The 17,975-nt window shown below is 44.2% G+C and overlaps 1 protein-coding gene across 1 annotated transcript in view; it reads left to right on the forward strand.

The window, feature by feature from the left end:
* Window positions 1–631: 631 nt before the first annotated feature.
* Window positions 632–17,975, forward strand: part of Wipi1 (WD repeat domain, phosphoinositide interacting 1) — a 29,243-nt gene continuing 11,899 nt past the window's right edge. Inside the window, exons 1-4 of the mRNA XM_046422666.2 lie at window positions 632–809; window positions 5,267–5,349; window positions 6,732–6,901; window positions 11,237–11,333. Coding sequence (XP_046278622.1) covers window positions 730–809; window positions 5,267–5,349; window positions 6,732–6,901; window positions 11,237–11,333 — 430 coding nt within the window. The 5' untranslated portion in view covers window positions 632–729. The remainder of the gene's footprint in view (window positions 810–5,266; window positions 5,350–6,731; window positions 6,902–11,236; window positions 11,334–17,975) is intronic.

The raw sequence follows: 17,975 nt of genomic DNA on the forward strand, positions 1-17,975 counted from the left end.
CACAGGGTTCCATAAGAACTCAACAAGATAACATACATAGTTAACGCAGTGCCTGGCATTAGTAAGATTTCTCAACTGCCCAATAGATAATTTCCTATCTGCCTAGCCTAGCAGTTCTGTTCGGGGAACTTTTCTCAAAGCAGTGTAAGGACTCTGCAAAAGGGTGGGGCTTTGGCGTCTAACCCTATCTACTAAATTCCGTGAGTTTAATAGGCAAAGGGTTACACATGACCGGGGCTTGGGTGGGGTGGGAAGCAGCGCGTCCGCCTGTCTCCTCGCGGCTCTCTGACGCAGACGCCAGACCGCAGCCAGCAGGTCCAGCCACAGCTGCGCTAGTTCTTGGCTCCTCGCTCTCGACTGGGTGGCTCTGGCAATGAAAACACTACCACGTGGCCTGCTGCCTCGGCTTCACGCACATTCGACCAATGGAGAGCCCAGTCGCCGATCCGGGGGCGGGTCTTTAGAAGAACGGTTCCGCCCACAGTCGCCACGGATTGGTCAAGGGGGCGGAGCTCGCCCGCCGCGGCCTGGGCTCATGGCCAATGGTGGCTGACGGAAGAGCCCCGCCCAGTCAGCTGCTCGGTTCCGCCAGACCAGTGGGCGGGGCGACTCGAGGGCGGGGCTGTGGGTGGGCGTGACCATCGCCCCGGCCCCCGGGAGCCGCCGCGGGCGGGCTGCTGAGGTGGCTGTCGCCGGCTCCGAGCTACGGCTTCCCGGGTCGAGCCCCCGATGGAGGCCGAGGCCATGGACGTGCCCCCAGGCGGGGTCGAGGCGGCGCTCAGCTGCTTCTCTTTCAACCAAGACTGCACGTAAGCTGCGGCGCCAGCCCCTGCCGGGGAAGTGGGAAACTGAACGCAGCGAGCGACCTAAGGGTGGTGTCCAGAACGCGACCGGTGGCGAGAGAGGCGCGGGCTTGCCAGCCAGAGGGCCTCGGCAGGACAGCCAGCTGTGGCATCGCAGGGGTCGGGGTCCTGTTGGCCTACTCCCTCGGTGGGGCTTGATCCACTGCGACACCCCCGCCTGCCGAGAGGCTGGACAGGATGAAGGGAGGAAGTGAGCAAAGGGAGTGGAGCTGAGGAGGCCTCGGAATATGGGGGGTGAGGAGGACAGGGCGGTGGGAAAGCTAGTGACCTAAGTGTGGGGTTCTGAGAAGGAGGGGCAGTATCCAAAACAAAGGAGATGGAAGTAGAGGGGAAAGTCGCAAGTTAACCCGAAACGATGTAGTTAGGGCCCAGGAAGATGGGGTACAGGAAAAACTTTCCCATTTGTCCTTGAGCATCTCAACGTGGCATCTGGGCAGGGCCTCGTACTAAGAGGCAGCCTATCCCTGCGGCCAGGCCAGCCCCAGAGCGGAGCATCTTTCCTGGCCACTTTAGATGTAAGAAACCTTTTCATTTCTCTGATTGTTTTCCCATTGCCCAGCCAGCCACGCCAGGGGCCCTTTCCTGGGCCCTGACTGCTTTCTCTCCCGGAAGCTGGAGCTCCAGCCTGTTGCTTTGGAGTAGATTTTTAATGTTTCACTTTGGTGTTCACTTTTGGACTTTGGTCACAGAACTGGGGATTACTGAACTGCGCTTCAGGCATATGCAGGGTTGTCTTAGAAGCAAAGGCCTGTTTCTTTCCTTCTTTTCCCGGCAGCAGTCCTGGGGACCATATGGAATAATCTCTTTGGAATGTGCACCCAGAGCATCAGGCAGATCAGGCAGGGATGGCCACTTCCCTGTTTCCCACTTCCTGCTGTACCAGTTTCTGTTGTGTTCCTTGTCTGGAGTCAGGGGACTAGCTGAGCTATGCTAATATTGAACATTCAGTGGTGTAATTAAGGCCATCGAGTACCATAAGCAGCCCTGGTTGCCTTTCCCTTTGTGTTTGTTTAAAAATACCCTGTACTGAACAATATGCCTTTGTTTGAAAAAAAAACTGTATGTGTAATCAAGTAGCTTGACAGCTTGATTAGATGAATGGCTTTCAAGCTTTTTTTTTTTTGACCACAACCCACAATAAAAATCACATATTAGAACATCTCCCAATACCCATATAGTAAAATATTTGCAAATATTATGTGCAATACCCTCTGGTATTTTTCATGTCTTTTTTTTTTAAGCTGCTTGCAATCTACTGAACTGTTTTTAAGATCTGCACATGGGTTGAAACCCACATGATAGAACAGATAAAATTCTTAAGTTTTGTAAGAAATATTTTGCAAGAGAGTGTGTCTGTTGAAATGCCTGGGTGATGTTTTTCTTCTCAATTAAACACAGGTTAAGGAAAGCAGTTAGTTTACTTCTAAGTAGTAAATATTCCAAATTCTGCATTGTGATATTATTAGATTTGAAAAAATATATACAGTTATTTGCTGAAGTTATTAAATAATTCTAGAGTCAGTTCCAGCTTTCTATAGCAATTGGATCTGAATGTTATTTTCAAAACTGTAGGGTGCTTTGAAAATTAACTTCCTTAGTTCCTACTGTCATTCGTCTTTTCTTGGATGAAGACTCTGCTGGGCATCTCTGTCTCACCTATAAATAAAAGTCCTTGTCACACAGTCAATTTGAGCCATGGAAGGTATGACATTGGATTTTAAAATAAGTCAAGCCCCTTACTGAATGTATTCAGAGATGTCAATGTGTCTTTTTCTATAAATATAGGCTGAGTTTGGAGTCCAGTATGTCTAGAAAAGCTGGGTACAGAGAACCAATCCTTACCAGTGTCCTATGTTCCAACTTTGTGCTTGGCACTATGTTATATACCTCGGATATATTTTTAAATTTGATTAGTGATATGTATTTGCCCCAAACTCCATTCCTTTGAACAGTGATTAGAATTTTGTTTCTCTGTTCAACTTGGTGCTTAGTGAAAATATTTTGAATTACTATATATGAAAGTCATTGTCATTTACATTAATTCAGAAGTTGTCAAATATCAATTTTTCAATATTGGGGAAAAAAGAATTTTGTTTCTATTAGAAGGTCTTATGGATAAATAAGGTCTAAGTCTGAATTTCTTGATTCCGAGTCTCAGTAGACATTAAAACATAATAGTGATCACTCTGACATTTTCTTATGTATAAAATTATTCTGAGCCAGACACAGTATTACATGCTTGTAGTCCCAGCCACTCCAGAGACTGAAGTGAGAGGATCATTAGAGCTGACAAGTTTGAGACCAGCACGGGCAATATGGCAAGACCTTGTCTCAAAAACCAAAACAAACCAAAATTCTTCAGTTCCAGGATCAGGGCTTACATTTTGAAAATTACTTTAAAAGTCACTAAATCTTGGGCTGGGGGGTAAAGCTTAGTTGGTAGAATGCTTGCCTTGCATGCATAAGGCTCTGGATTCAATCCCCAGCACCACCAATAAATAAATAAATAAATAAATAGATAAATCTTTTAATTAATTTAATTAATTATTATTTTATAAGACTCTAGTTACAGTATTTTATTTTTCTTTACAATCTTTACAAACCTTAGCTTGCAACTAAATGTGTCTATATGTAGGTGCAAAAACTTAAGTGAAGAGAATTTAGTAATCTTTAGAGAATATATTTTCAAGTTCTAAGATATTCTTCACTTGCTTGCTTTTTTTGGTACTGGAGATAGAATCCAGGCACACTTTAGCCCTGAGCTCCATCTCCCCCTTTTAAATTTTTTATTTTGAGACAGGGTATCCCTAAGTTGCAGAAACTGGCTTCAAACTTTCGATCCTTCTACCTGCAGCCTTCTGAGCACTGGAACTACAGGGGAGTGTCACTGCACCTGGCTCCTCACTTTTTTACAGTTCTGTTTGTCTGCGGTTCTGGACACCAGTCTCCACTTCTAACTGTACTACTGCTGTCATGCAAATATTTAGATACCATTTTAGCTACTCAACAGGTCGGTGATGGGGAGGGCTACAGGAAAGAACCAGCTACCTTGTTGATCAAAAGTTGACTGTAATCACCTGTCCTTGTGTCTCAGGAAAGAGCTAATGTTTGGATAGGGGGAAAAAAATTCCAGGGAAAAATCATGTGACCTCTTTTTTAAGATGGTGAAACCAGAGCCTTGGCACCCAGGCTTGTACGTGTCTTATTTTAATGTTTGTGTCCCTGGGAAGGACGAAAATCACCGTTGCATATATTTGTTTGAAAATGAAGGAGTTGGACTAAACTATTTTAAGGTCCATTTCAATTCTGACATCCCACCTTCTGAGGGCGGAAGTGTCCAGGGTCAGGCTGCTTATTCTGAGTTTGTTCTGTGCAAGTGTCTGGTCATCTATGCAATGCTGAGAGCACAGAGGGATAGGGCTGGGTGGGGATTCCCAGGAGCTGGACAAAGTTAACCTGTTTTGCTCTTGTCATGAGAACAAGAAAATCTGAAATCACACCTTGCTTTCATCCACCAGTTGAAAAGTAGAAAATTAAGAAAACTAGATTTTTCTTTCTTTTCTTTTTTTTAAGCCCACATTGAACTAGATAGGTATTTAGTTTTTATTTTATTTGTTAGTTATAATAATAGCTTTATAGTGCATAGCACAAAGGAGAGTTCTCAACCCTGGCTGCACATGAGTACTTGAACTTAAAAAAATAAAATTCAGTTAAGCTCCCCAATTGAGTTTATAAGTTTATAAAGTACTTTATATACTTTATCAGGGATATTTTCTTGGCAACTGATAAAAGGAGGCATCTATACAATTTTACCTACCAATGATCTACTCTACTAGGCACATATGTTTCTTTTTAAAATGCAAAAACAAAAATGTCATTAAAAAATAATGTACCTCTTGGTAAAGTGTGTCTCAAACAACAAGAAGACCCCTTAAATGTGTTGCAAGGGGAGCTATTATGAATAGTCTTAAACATTCCATCTCTCCTGTACCTGCCCAGCTGGGCAAATGTCATCTCTGGTAAGTTCCATACTTCGATGACAAAGCCCAGGCAGTTTCTATCCTCTACACCATTTATATATATTATACATACACATATATATCATATATAATATATATACACATATAGATGCAGAATCTAGTGATATATACACACACATACACATACACACACACACACACACACACATATGGCTTTTGATCTTTTTTTCATTTTACTGTACCTGACTGCCTGCCACAGTGTGTTTTGCCATTTAGAAAGTTACAGAGGATCTGAGCCCCTGAAGATGGATGTTTACCTGCATCTTCTGAGCCTAGGGAGAAAGGGGTATCTATTTTTCAGATGGATCTGTGGTTGGAATACAGTATCTGTTGTAATTCCCACGCTGTCATTATCTTCCCCAGATCCCTAGCAATTGGAACCAAAGCTGGCTACAAGCTGTTTTCTTTGAGTTCTGTGGAGCAACTGGACCAAGTCCATGGAAGCAGTAAGTGTGTGTGAGAGAGCGGTGGTGGGAGGGGAAGAGAGAGAATGATCTCAGGGACACCAAATCCTCTCTCTAGACTTTAATCTTCAGCCTTCTGATTTTCACTCCTTTAATCATCAAACTTAAGGAGTCAGTATTTTGCAGGCCTGCATCCACTTGCTTAAAAAAAAAAAAAAAAAAAAAAGCCCGAGGAAGCTCTTATTAAAATTTGGCACTAGCTTAAGTAACATTTGCTTTCTTGATTAAGAGATCCTTCATTTGAAATCAAATTGCTGACACTTTTCCATATACTTGTATGCACAGTCATCCATTTTTTTAATTGTCAAACCAAAAGGTCACTTGTGACTTCTTTCCTGACATTTTATTGGCACTGCAGAATGTTGATCCCATTCAATCAGGGTGGAATTTCATTTGCTTCAATAAAACAACGCTCTCCTATTTATATGGCCCATATTAGATGCTGAATTATTTCTAGTGAATATTAAAAATAATGCAGCTTATTGATATGACTCTCTGGTCTTCTCTGGGTAATTCTGAATACCATCATGATAGTGAAGAATACACAGCCTTTCAGTTTCCTGGGAAAAAAATGATTTAGTAAATGATATTTTGAGTTCCTAATTTATTTCTAAGAAGTTATTTTTAACAAACCATTTTTGTGAATATTTCGCTCTGTATGCACCTCATATTGTTCCCTATGGGACTTGCCCAAGCGCAAGCAAGGCACACATGTGACCAGGTGGTCTCAGAAAGACACCGACACCTTACCTGTAGGTGCTCAGAAGGCTTACTGACCTACCTTACTCTTGAGAACAGTAGTACTTTCCTGATCATAATACTCATTTCCAGGTGTTTTTCAATAGGCTAGGGATTCTAGAGAGGGAGGGACAGCACAGCACAATGGGGAGAGGGTACAGAATTAACTGTGTTACTGTCCCAGCTCCCAAGAGTGGTATCCTCTAGCAGGACAAGAAGAACTCTGAATATAGGGACTTCCAGGTAATCACTCCTTCAAAACCTTCACAGGGCAAGGATAGATTGAGATTGTCCCAACCTCCCAAATGTACTTTATGGAGCAAACAGTGGAGCCCTTGGGCCTGGAGAGGTGATACCACTGTGTACACCACACCTGAAGTAGCTCTGGAGATCCTGAGTTTGTGACCCAGTCACTAGTGTCTTCTTTGCTGTAGATATTTAAGGAAAGGACTAGAAGCGCTGCCTTGGGACATGGTTAAAACTCCCTTGGGGGAGGTGGGTCACTGTAAGTATGTGCTGACCGAGGGCACCCAGTCAGCAAGACCTCGAGCCCATTAGTGACCCTGCATACACTGTGCCCAGGGTAGCGAGCCATCCTGAGGCCTTGCCACTGCTTTCCCTCCCAGATGAAATCCCTGACGTGTACATTGTGGAGCGCCTCTTCTCCAGCAGCCTGGTGGTGGTGGTCAGTCACACGAAACCCCGGCAGATGAATGTGTATCACTTCAAGAAGGGCACAGAGATCTGTAATTACAGCTACTCCAGCAACATCTTGTCCATAAAACTGAACCGGCAGGTAAGGAGGCCATAAATTCCTCAGGCTTTTGAGGCTTCTGCTCACTGGAGCCAAAGAAATGTTGAACATCTTCAAAGAGGACTGTCTTTGAAACACACACCACTAAAGAGGGTTTTAACACGCAGCCTGGTGTCATAGTGGGAAGCGTGAAGAGTGCCTACTCCATGTGCTGGTTTTAGTGATGCGTCTTCCCTCGTCTTTACTGGATCCTGTTCTCCCTCAGCCAGTGTTGGCCACTGGCTGGCTAGGTGCACCTTCCCCTGGGTGCAGGCTGGACACCAGTAAGGATGGGTCAGAACTCTGGCTCGGGTCTGTCTAATGAGCAGCCACAGGGACACCTTAAGCCAGAGGAATGACTCTTCTGATCTTGGCCCTAGATAGTGGCATTCATTGCAGATGGTAGCCAAGCCTCTGAAGACGAGATGTCTGTGTGAAGCATGGTCCTCCTGGGTTAGCGCTGCAGCCAGGCAATGTGATCCCCCTCCTTGGCCACCTGCATGGGCTTTCCTGGTGGGCCAGTTTTGTTCCCATTTTCCCTTCTCCAACTGACCCTTAAAGATATTTTCTTTTAGTGTTTTCTTTGTTGAAGGTCGGACTATTCTTATCTCAAATATGTACTATATCCCCTTTAAAATATCAATTCTTGTTAATTGGGATATTAATAAATTTTCCTTGGAATTACTGACTTTATATCCTATGAGGGGCCCATGGTATTTTAATTCACTGCTGAAAGACTTGGAAGAAAAGGGTTCCTAAGTATCTGTTTCCTGAATGACTATTAAATAAATAAATAAAGAGACCCTTTGTGTAAGTTTTCAGAGCTATGTGTTCAATGAAGTACCCAGGAAAAGGGAGATGGCGGCATTCATTGAGGACAATGTTTTTTCATTCTTTGCATCTAAACTATTAAGTGCTGATTAATTTTTTTTTTAACAATGAGACAAATGAGGTGCTTTCCTGAGTTTCTGAGAAGGAAGAGATTGTGGCTTTGAGTCAACCAGCTATTGTGACTGATTATCTTTCCACTGAAGTCCATAGGAAGCAGGGTGGTAAAGATGGCCTGAGAAATGGAAGATGTGGGCTTTTCAGGGAAGAGTAGCAGATGTGAAGAAGAAAAGAAGTGCAGGCCTCAACAAGGGAGGGAAAGGAAATTTGCAAGTTTTCTACTTGAAGGCTTTGAAGCAGAATTCTTGGCTCCAGTGCTTTCTCTTAGATCTGTTAGTAGCATGTTAAGTTTTATTGCAAATTTTTTACTTTTGCACAGAGTAGTGGCCAGTATTTAAAAGTAGTGGCTTTTTCTTTTTTCTTTTTTTGCACCTAACTATCTTTTTGAGACTGCTTAGTCAAATGTTCTATAAAGATCGGAACCTTCAAATAGTATGTCTTGTATTTACTTGTATGATTTCTCTCTTCCTCCCTGGTATTTTCATTAGCAAACGGGACAAGGAAGGATTGTTCAAGTGTCTGTCAACCTTTAGGCACCAGCCTCTGCTCAGTAAAGTACTTGTCAACTTCAGGCTCTTATCCCCCATCATCTGGGGAACAGGAAAGCGCCCAGCACGAGGCTCAAGGACAGCCAGACCTACCGGTCATCCTTCCTTGAGCATTTCTTCTAAGGAAATTAGCTGAAGCAGATCTGGAAAGTGTTTAAGGTTTGCATTTCTTAAAACGTCCAGGTTTGGAACTTAACTTTGGCTTGGGCAGTTCAGGGCTGCAGCCTCTTCTTGCCAGGTTGGGCGGGGTGGGGGGGGGGGACCTGCAGAGATACCACCCAAGCGAAATGAAAAGGGGGAAGTTGGTGTGTCTGTCCTGCAGTAGTCAGCCCACTCCGGCATCTTCAGGCACACAGTCCTACAACACCAGGGGAAATTACAGATGTGCATAGGAGTTATAAGGAAATAAAATCCCCATTTTCCTCTAAATATAAAGAAAGAAAAAAATACTTAGGAATTGTGTTTCATTTTTAGTTGGTATTATTTCCCCTTGTATTTAACTGGAAAATGTATTTACAGAATAAAGACAATAAACAAGATATATTTAGAAACACAAACTTTTACAATTCCTTGACCATCTGCTCCCTGCTATTCAACTACAGATTGATCAGACCGAAGCCTTTGAGGCTAAGTCTCTGGTGCTCAAAGGTAAATTCTGTAAACTTTTCTTAATTTATAAAAAGGAGTTCTTTTTGATGTGGTGGTGCACACCTGTAATCCCAGTCACTCAGGAGGCCGAGACAGGAGGATCAAGAGTTCAAAGCAGCCTCAACAAAAGTGAGACCCTAAGCAACTCTGTGAGACCCTGTCTCTAAATAAAATATAAAATAGGGCTGGGGGTGTGGCTCAGTGGTCAAGTGCCCAAGTTGAATCCCTGATAACAAAATAAATAAATAAATAGGAGTGATTATATATAAAATGTAAAAAAGTAGATGGAAGTTAGAGTAATGGGCCGAGCTGAAACAAGGCCCTGGTTCTGCTGAGACTGGCTGAGTTCTGGTTGAGATGGTTAAGAATACAGTTACCAGGCTGGGTTCAACCTCAGTTGCTCTCGCGCAGCTAAGTGCCTCCTCCTCCCGCGCTTCTGTCTGCTTCTCTCCCTTTTTATTCTTGTCTGCAGCCAGCGTGGGGGTGACCTGAAATTCAGCTGAGTGGGACACAGAGCAGATGGTGCTGTTGGAGCTCGTGGGAGGGGCTGCCAGCAGGGTGCTGTTGGGCCCTGCTGTCCTGGGGACCCCTGCGGGGCTAGGCGGAGCTGGAGGAAGACAGTAGGAACCTCAGGACCTAAACAGCCATAGAGTAATATCAGGCACTCCAGGGCCTAGGCTGGTGACCGGCAAAGACATTGGGTAAATCAGAGACTAAATATTCACGGAGAAATACTAATATTTGTCATCAGTGTTGAGACCCTGTTAAAGGTATTTTTACCTCTCAGCACTCAGTCTGAGGTCTTAATTAAAATAGAAAAAATGTTTGAACTTTATTTTTCTGCCTGGTTAAAGTCAACAGTCTCCATTTTTCTGAGCTGTGAAGAGGCTTCCTGGGAGGAGAGCCTGCCACATTTCTGCAGTATTTTTAGGTAACTGATGTTCTTGGAATCAAAGGAACTGGCTGAGAACAGTGGTTCTCAAAACTGGCTGAGCCTCATAATCACCTGGGGTACTCCTTTAGAGATGCCCCAAACTGGAACCTCCAGGGGAGAGTCCAGGGCTCGCTCCTTGAGGGATTCTGGTCCTCAACCAAGCCTGAGAAGCTCCAGCCTGGGGAGCCAAGTCAGGCCTGTGTGGGGCAGAGGCAGCTGCTCCGATCAGGGAAGCTGCCTTCTCTGCACCCCCTCCCCAGCCCCAACACCTGCACCTGCACCCGCACCCAGATCACATCACATTCCCCAAAGCAGAGCACCACGGTTGGGAAGAGATGCTGAACCTGACCAGCTAGCATCTGAAGAGGAAAGGAATGGAGAGTGCCTGAGGGTGGGGCTGAGCCCAGGGGAGCCCTGGGTTTGGGGCTCAGGAGGGGCCCTCAAGGTGAGGGCCTAGGGATTCATCAGTTCCCTTTACCAGGGCTCAGGGAATGGCCCAGAGGTGGTTCAAGAGGAGAGTTTAAGTGGAAAGGAGGCAGAGCTGGTAATTAGAGGTCGAGCATCCCTTATCCAAAATGCTTGGGACCAGAAGTGTTTCAGAGTTATTCAGATTTTGAAATATGGGCATAGGCTTTGCTGGTTGTTCATCCCTAATCTGAAAATCCAAAATCTAAAATGCCCCTAAATCTGAAAGTCTCTAGCACTAGAGGTCAAACTTTACTGGCACATTCAAATTTTTTGCATTCGGGATATTCCACATGAATTTGCAGAGGGGTGAGATTTTGGCTATACAGAAAGCGCAAAGAAATCCTCTTTTGTGTAAGAGGGAGAACTTTGTTACCATTATTGAAAGTCATCCTGTCAAGTGGGGACAAGAATGGAGGCGGTTACCCAAAATTGTCTTAAGTGAAAAAAGGATTTTACTCAAGTGTACAGATATCCCCGTTCTAAAGGGAAATACCAAAGGATGGAAGGAGAAAACCCAGTTTCTAAATAAAATTTCTTAGGATCTTATAGTTTAAGTTTCTGTTCCAATGGATAATGGTGTGTGTGTGTGTGTGTGTGTGCGCGCACGCGCATGTGCATGTGCATGTGCATGTAAATACATAAACATAATCTTCAAAAGGCATCATCAAAATTCTTTCTCCTTTACGCATAGACTCAAGTTAGGACTCATAAGGAGGAGAAGCATTTGATGTGGATTTGGGGGCCTTTTACAAGGAACTGGTGTGGGAGATTGATGGGTCTGTGTGATTACAGAGGCTGCTGGTGTGCCTGGAGGAGTCCATTTATATACACAACATTAAAGATATGAAGCTGTTGAAGACCCTCCTGGATATTCCTGCAAACCCAACAGGTGAGATCTAACCGTGGGACCAAAGCCCCCAGCTCATGGGCAATCTTCTTTCCTAAGCTGTGTTTTCTACCTAGACTGAAAACCTGAACACCACGTAGACTTCCTAAGTCTTAGTGGTGTTTACCTTGAAGTTTCATCTTAATGGCTGCAGATTCAAATTGCGTGAGGCTGTGCGTCCTGCAAGAGGAGTGTGGGGCCTATCACTGCAGCCCAAAGGAAGCACCTTTCATCTGGGACCTGTGTTAGCAAATGGGCCGAGGCATGTAAGGTAACACGTAGGAGATTTCGCGTGCCTGATGTTCAAAGGTGTTTACCCCCACTGTTTGCGTTCATTCATTACAGAGTAGGTGTAATAATTAGAGGCAGGTTTTGACTTGGTGTGTGTGTGTGTGACTAGGAGAAAGACAATCTGGAGAGAATGTGTTTTAGTACATTACAAAGAACTCTCTGACTTGGGTGATAATGCTAGGATTTCGGATTTAACTAAATTCTCAGGATTTAACACTGTTTAATACATTTCTGGTATTTAAGACTGGGAATAATTAGGATTTGTTAGATTGAAAGAGCAGATGATAATATTTATAAATCTGTCGAGCTAGAAGTGAACAGAAAAAAAAAATCCTTTTTGGGGGTGGTGAATCACCACCTGAGGGCAATCTATGTATCTTAGGACTCAGGTTAATACTTATACATTGTATTCCAACTTAGTACCATTAAGTGACTGCTTCCCTTTACTGTGTCTTCCTAATTCTTTGACATTCGACCCATTTCAAGATCCACGTGGCTCCATGACCTGGACTTTAAGAGCCTTGGTTTCCTTCTCTGTAAGATAGGATGATAAGAGCCATCCACAGCATCATCAGAGCCTTTTAAATGGGGCAGTGATTGCTGAAGTGACCAGCGCAGCCTCTGTACAGTGAATATTTACAGTACTTCCTTTCTTCCTCTTCATGTCAGTTATGTCTGGCCCTTTGCTGTGGACCTCAGGACTTTGCAGGGGGTGAGGGGGTGCTCAGGCCTCACACAGGCTAAGCATGTGCTTTACCACTGAGCAGCACCCCCCACGCCCTTCATTACACTGAGGCTGTTTTAAAGTTCTATGAGATAATGACTTTGAAACAAAGTTCGCAAAAGGGAAGGAGAGGTTGTGATGGTTTCTGTTTTAAGAATGAAGGGCTGAAACATCTGGAAAAGTGGTTTTTTGCAGATGTTCTGCAGCATAGGTACCAACAGGTGCAGATATGGCAGCCGTCCACTGGGAACCCAAAACCTAGCTGGCACTAGTTCCCCGAGAGGCTATCCCAGGCCAGTGCGAGCGGGGCCCTCGTGGCCTTTGGTGTTTAACTGTAGGGTGTGACAGCAGATGGGACGATGTGTCCTACCTGTGGCATGAGAGGCTCGCCTGTCCAAGCCAAGCTCCCAGGGGTGGCCTGAGCTGGGCCCTGATGGGTGTGCTCTCGGTGTCCTTGATGAGCGGTAGGTTGGGCGCAGTTAATCCACTTCCTGCCTCACACCTGTCCCACACTTGGCCATTCAGGCCAGAAGCAGGGCTCCTTCAGCACAGAGGCAAGTCCCCCAGCCCCCGCAAAAAGGGAAGTTCTTCCCCATTTGGTCTTATTTTTAATCAAATGTACAGCATGTGTCACTTAACGCTGGGGATGTGTTCTGAGGAAATGTGCCACTAGGTGAGTCCCGTGTTGTGTGGGCACCCCAGCATGTACTTGCATAAGCCTGTGTAGTGCAGCCCATGACACATGGGCGTGTGCTGCACCCCGTCATTTAGGGGGCCATCATGGATGGAAAAGTCCTTACACGGTGCACAACTGTACTTGTTTATCCTAAGCTCAGAAAACTGGTTGATTGCCTTACATTTTGTGGTGAGGCAAAACAGGGAGAAAATAAGGATTATAAGCGTGGGGTTATTTCTGTTTCTCGTTAGAGAGAAATTGCTTATAAAAGGAATAATTTTTACCTTCGGGAAAATTAGAAGTGATGGGAAGCATTTTCTTGATTTTGGATAAACATTATAAAAGGATCCAGGCACAGAGCAAGCATTTCCTCCAGAAAGACCAGGCTCAGGTTGACCGAAATGGGATCTTTTATTCCTCTGATGTTCTCTGGAGTGATGGCCCAAGACCCTTTTCCAATCCCAAATTTGTAATTATCACCTTGGCTCCAACTAAGCTCCCTTCCTACTTCAGTAAAATGAGATGATCATTTTTTAGCCCACAGAGTGACATGGGGAAGATTAACTGAGGTCATATGTGACAGAGCCAAGGCAAGTGGCATGTCCACGTGACTGGTCATCTAGGCTCCCTCACTGTCACCCCTCGTCCCATAGAACAGCCCCCATGAAGGCCAAAGCTTCAGTGACATGACCAGTTCCTCGCTTGGGAACCTTCAGAGGTCTCCAAGCCATCAAAGCCATGAGTCTAAAATCCTCAGAGTCCCCTTTGTGTTCTCATTCTCCAGTTTATTTTCTGAACAAGAATATGAGATGGAAAGTCAGGCTCTGGATTTATAAATCCTTACTGAGTACAGAAGGAGAACAGAATCACTTGTGTAATTAGCTTTAGCACACAAATTCTGAATGTATGAAAAAAATTTTTCATCTAGTGAACTACAGCTAAGCTAGACCTAGAGTTCCCCTGTTGCTTCATGCTTGGTATCTGGCAAGCCTGTAAATTTCCTTCCTTCTGTCTGTGTTTGTGTCATGTCCATTCCTGTTGTGTCAAAGATTGCAGGCTGTTTCCTCTAAAGAGTTTGTCCAGACAGGGCTCAGAGTTAATTTCCTGCTAGCACAGCAGTCCATACCCTAAGCAGTCAGGGGTGGAAATCTCCATGAAAATCCTGCCAGCTGTAGAACTCGGGATGGGGAAGTCACACACCTGACCACCTTTCCCAGAACGTCAAAGGGAGCCTTCGCTATCACACAGCAATGTGATCATAGATCAGAGTTGTGGTCGATTCCCTAGCAAGTCCACTTTCTGCAAATGGTAACACAGTAGTTTAAAGAGCTCTGTTTTGAGTAGCATAGAATGTATGCGGTGCACAGATTTCTCTCCTTTCTATTTTTGGAAACTGGAAAGCATTTGTGTGCGTGGGTGCCCGTGTGGTGCCAGGGATTCAACCCAGGGTCTCATGCATGCTAAGCACGCACTGTACCACTGAGCTACATCCCCAGCCCTGAAAAGCATCTTCTGAGGCATTAATCAACTCAGAGGGAACTGCATTTTATAAATCGGTTCCCTCTGAGTTGCCGAAGTTCGACATGTAATACCCTAAATACCAGGGTGAGAATAAGTGAGGATCACAGGGTTCTTTCTGATTCTAGTCTGTGATGTCATTGATTCTGGAATTGATAGCAGGCCCTTCTTTTCCAGCTGTGGAAGAATTACAGCCAAACAATTTCAGTGAAATTACAGCTGACAATGATTTACAAAAAATATGTGTCAAGTCTAAAGCAAGTCAAAAGCCACAGCAAAACCTCATTCACACATAGAAAAACAACGAGAAGAAAATGTGTTCCGATGCTGAGAGGAGCAAAAAGCCTGAGTTTAGAATAATGGATGATTGTTTTTTTCCTCTCCATACTTTCTGGGCATTACAAATTTGCTGCACCATCACTATTATGTTATAAAATAATATTGAAGAAATAGCCCACTTTCTTTCTAAAAAAGGCTTTGTTGACACTGTGACAAAAACGGAAGACTGAAGCATGGTAATAGCTGGGCCTGAAGCAGGTTTGCCTGCGTGCCTTGGGTGCTTCTCAAGATAGAAAAGGCATCTGGGTAGCTGATTGGATTTTTTGAAACTTGGATCACAGGAAATGGAGCTCATGTTAAGCATTTCTGGGGACCCTCATTAAGCCCGCAAGGCCCTGTGTGCAGGATCCTTCTAATTTCAAATAGGTTGGCAGAGATGCAAGCCCAGAGGCTCAGCTGTCAAGCAGGTGGTACATGTCAGAATGTACCTTCCCTAGCTGTTATCCTTTGTCCCTTTCTTGTCAGGTACTAACAAGAAAGGGACAAAGGATGTCCCTCATCTAGCTTCACCTCATTCTACACTTGTTCATCTCATTCTGCAGAAAGTTCCAAGTCACCTAAAAATGCTTAAGCTTTTCTTCCGTTCCGGGATATTTATATCTTAACCTAAAATTCTGAAGGACAGCCGGAAGTGTTTGTCCAGTGCTTCTGTTTAAAGACCTCCTGGCTCTCACTGCATCAAGGATGTGCTCCATATTTTCAGAGGCGGGGCAAGTAAATAAAGGAAGGCTTGGCAACTTGGAACGTTAAGGCGGGAAAGACCTCCGTCGCTGGAGCCCCCTCATGTCAGATAGGAAACAGAGCCGAGAGGCCCACAAATGCCTCACCAGAGTCATACCTGGCAGAAAGTTGTCAGGCCTGTCTCTGCTGGATCAGTATTTTGAGAATGGTGCCTTTTTTTAAATAACAAGAACAAAACCTGGGCTGGGGGCGCAGCTCAATGGTAGCGCACTTGCCTATCATGTGCAAAGTCTGGGTTCCATCTCCAGTACTGGGGATAACCAAAAAAGGTTAAAAAAATAACTATCAATATATAATCACATGCTATAGAATCTGTCCATTTAAAGTGCACAATGTAATAACTTTTAGCCTTTTCATAGAATTATGTAACTACTATCACAATTAATTTTAGAACATTTTTGTTACTCCCCAAAAGAAAACCTGTCCCTCTTAGCTATCAGCCTACATTCCCCCAACCGTAGGCAACCCCAGTTTAGTTTCTGTCGCTATAGATTTACGTGTCCTAGACATTTCATGACTGCAGGGTCATACAGTATATGGTCTTTTGTGAATCGCTTCTATCTCTTTAACATAATGTTTCCTCTTGGAGATATATATATATATATATATATATATATATATATATATAATTTCCTGGTCACAGGATAATCCCATGCTCAACTTCTGAGGAACTCCTAGGCCTTCCAAAGCACTGCCCCTGTTACATTTCCACCGGCAGTGTACAAGCTTGCAATCTTGCCATCTCCTTGCCAGCATTTATTACCTGTCTCTTTTATTCCAGCCATCCTGGTGGACGGCAAGTGGTAGTAGCTCACTGCAATTTTAACACTGTTTTGTTTTTTTTTTTTCCCAAACATGTGCCCAGAAGCCCTGTTATTATTCACTGCATTTGCGAGATCTTAACTCTTGAGTGTGGTGCTCAGTCCTTCCACGGTTGCCACATTCTATCTCAGCCTCTCTTCTGTTGCTCCTCCCTGGCCCTGTGAGAGAGGGAGGGAGGATGGTGCTGATCCCATAGGGCCAGGTTCCCTTCCACCTGCCCAGCTGTCCTTGAAATCACACTGAATTGCAATGAACTCAGAAGGGGAGGGGAGTTGGGGTTCCCAGAGCAAAACTGGAAAGGTGTGAGTGACCGCCTGCCTCTAAGACCAGGGCCAGGAGTGACCTTGTACAGACAAGGGGGTGGAAACAGTGCCAAACACAGTTAGGGTGCCAGGGCCCCGCCACTTTCCGCCTGCAGTTCTGGGTGGCGAGTGATAACACCACAGCCCTGGCTGCATATCCAGCAAAGCCGGAACAGGACACATGACCTCGACTCCAATTCTTAATGTGTGTGTGTGTTTGTTTTTCTCTGCTCTCCTCTCCTGACAGATTAGGTAAGGAGTTTCCCAGCCTGATCTAAAATTTTTCTTAAAATTTTATAAGAAGACCACTTAACATACTAACTTGTCAGCTCTCTGGTCTTTTAAAATTCATATAAAAAAGATGTCTCCCCTGCGTAACCTAATGATGTTCCTATTCTAGTGATGCTTTGATTCTATGGAATTCCTTGAATTCACTGTTACCATGTACACCTCTGTTAATTAAAATTATTTTTGTGATGGGGGTGGAGATGTAGCTCAGTGGTAGAGCATTTTCCTAGCCTGAGAGAGGCCTTGGGTTTAATTGATCCCCAGAATCAAACAATAAGTAAATAAATAAATGCTGTAAAAAGTCTTTATTTAAATGCTCTTGGGACTCACACAACCCTTGAATCCTCTTGTAAATAAAAATGAATTATGTAGTTTCAAAGTTTGATTGGCTGTTGACACTTCTAGAAGATTGCCAGCGCATCCTAAATCCTGAATGTCCTCTGTTTTTAGTTGTTTCCAAGATAAGGCACTATCTTTACACAGACCCAAAGCTCCAATAACTGCCACCCTGCAGGTGCCAGGTCCCTTATCAAGGAGGGACACTCAACTCAGAAACAAACAATTTCTACATAGGCCCTTTGCCTCTCCTGTCCTCAAACTTGAAATTACTGGCCCATTGTATTTAATCTCTTGCCGAGAAGCTAACACATGCTGACCTTTCGTAATAGAAACTTCTATTTCAGTCATGACTAAATTCTCATGTAACCCCAGAGGGGAATGGAATTGGTAGAGAAGTCGATGATTTTTCAGAGCCCTGAGGTAAGAAAATGTGAAGGAGAGCATTTTTAATATTCCGCATTCTGATTGCTTAGCCAGGGAGAGAACATGGCCAGCATTAAATTACGAGCTCTTCCTCTGTGAATTCTTTCTTGGAATCCTGTGATAAGAATAATCAAGGGAAAGTCAATGTCTGCACGCCACCCCTCCCTCACCAGAAGGTGGCG

Source organism: Marmota monax, unplaced genomic scaffold (assembly GCF_021218885.2).
Source record: "Marmota monax isolate L192 unplaced genomic scaffold, Marmota_monax_Labrador192_F-V1.1 WCK01_AAM20220418_F8-fsc00173, whole genome shotgun sequence".
Lineage (NCBI taxonomy): Eukaryota > Metazoa > Chordata > Mammalia > Rodentia > Sciuridae > Marmota > Marmota monax.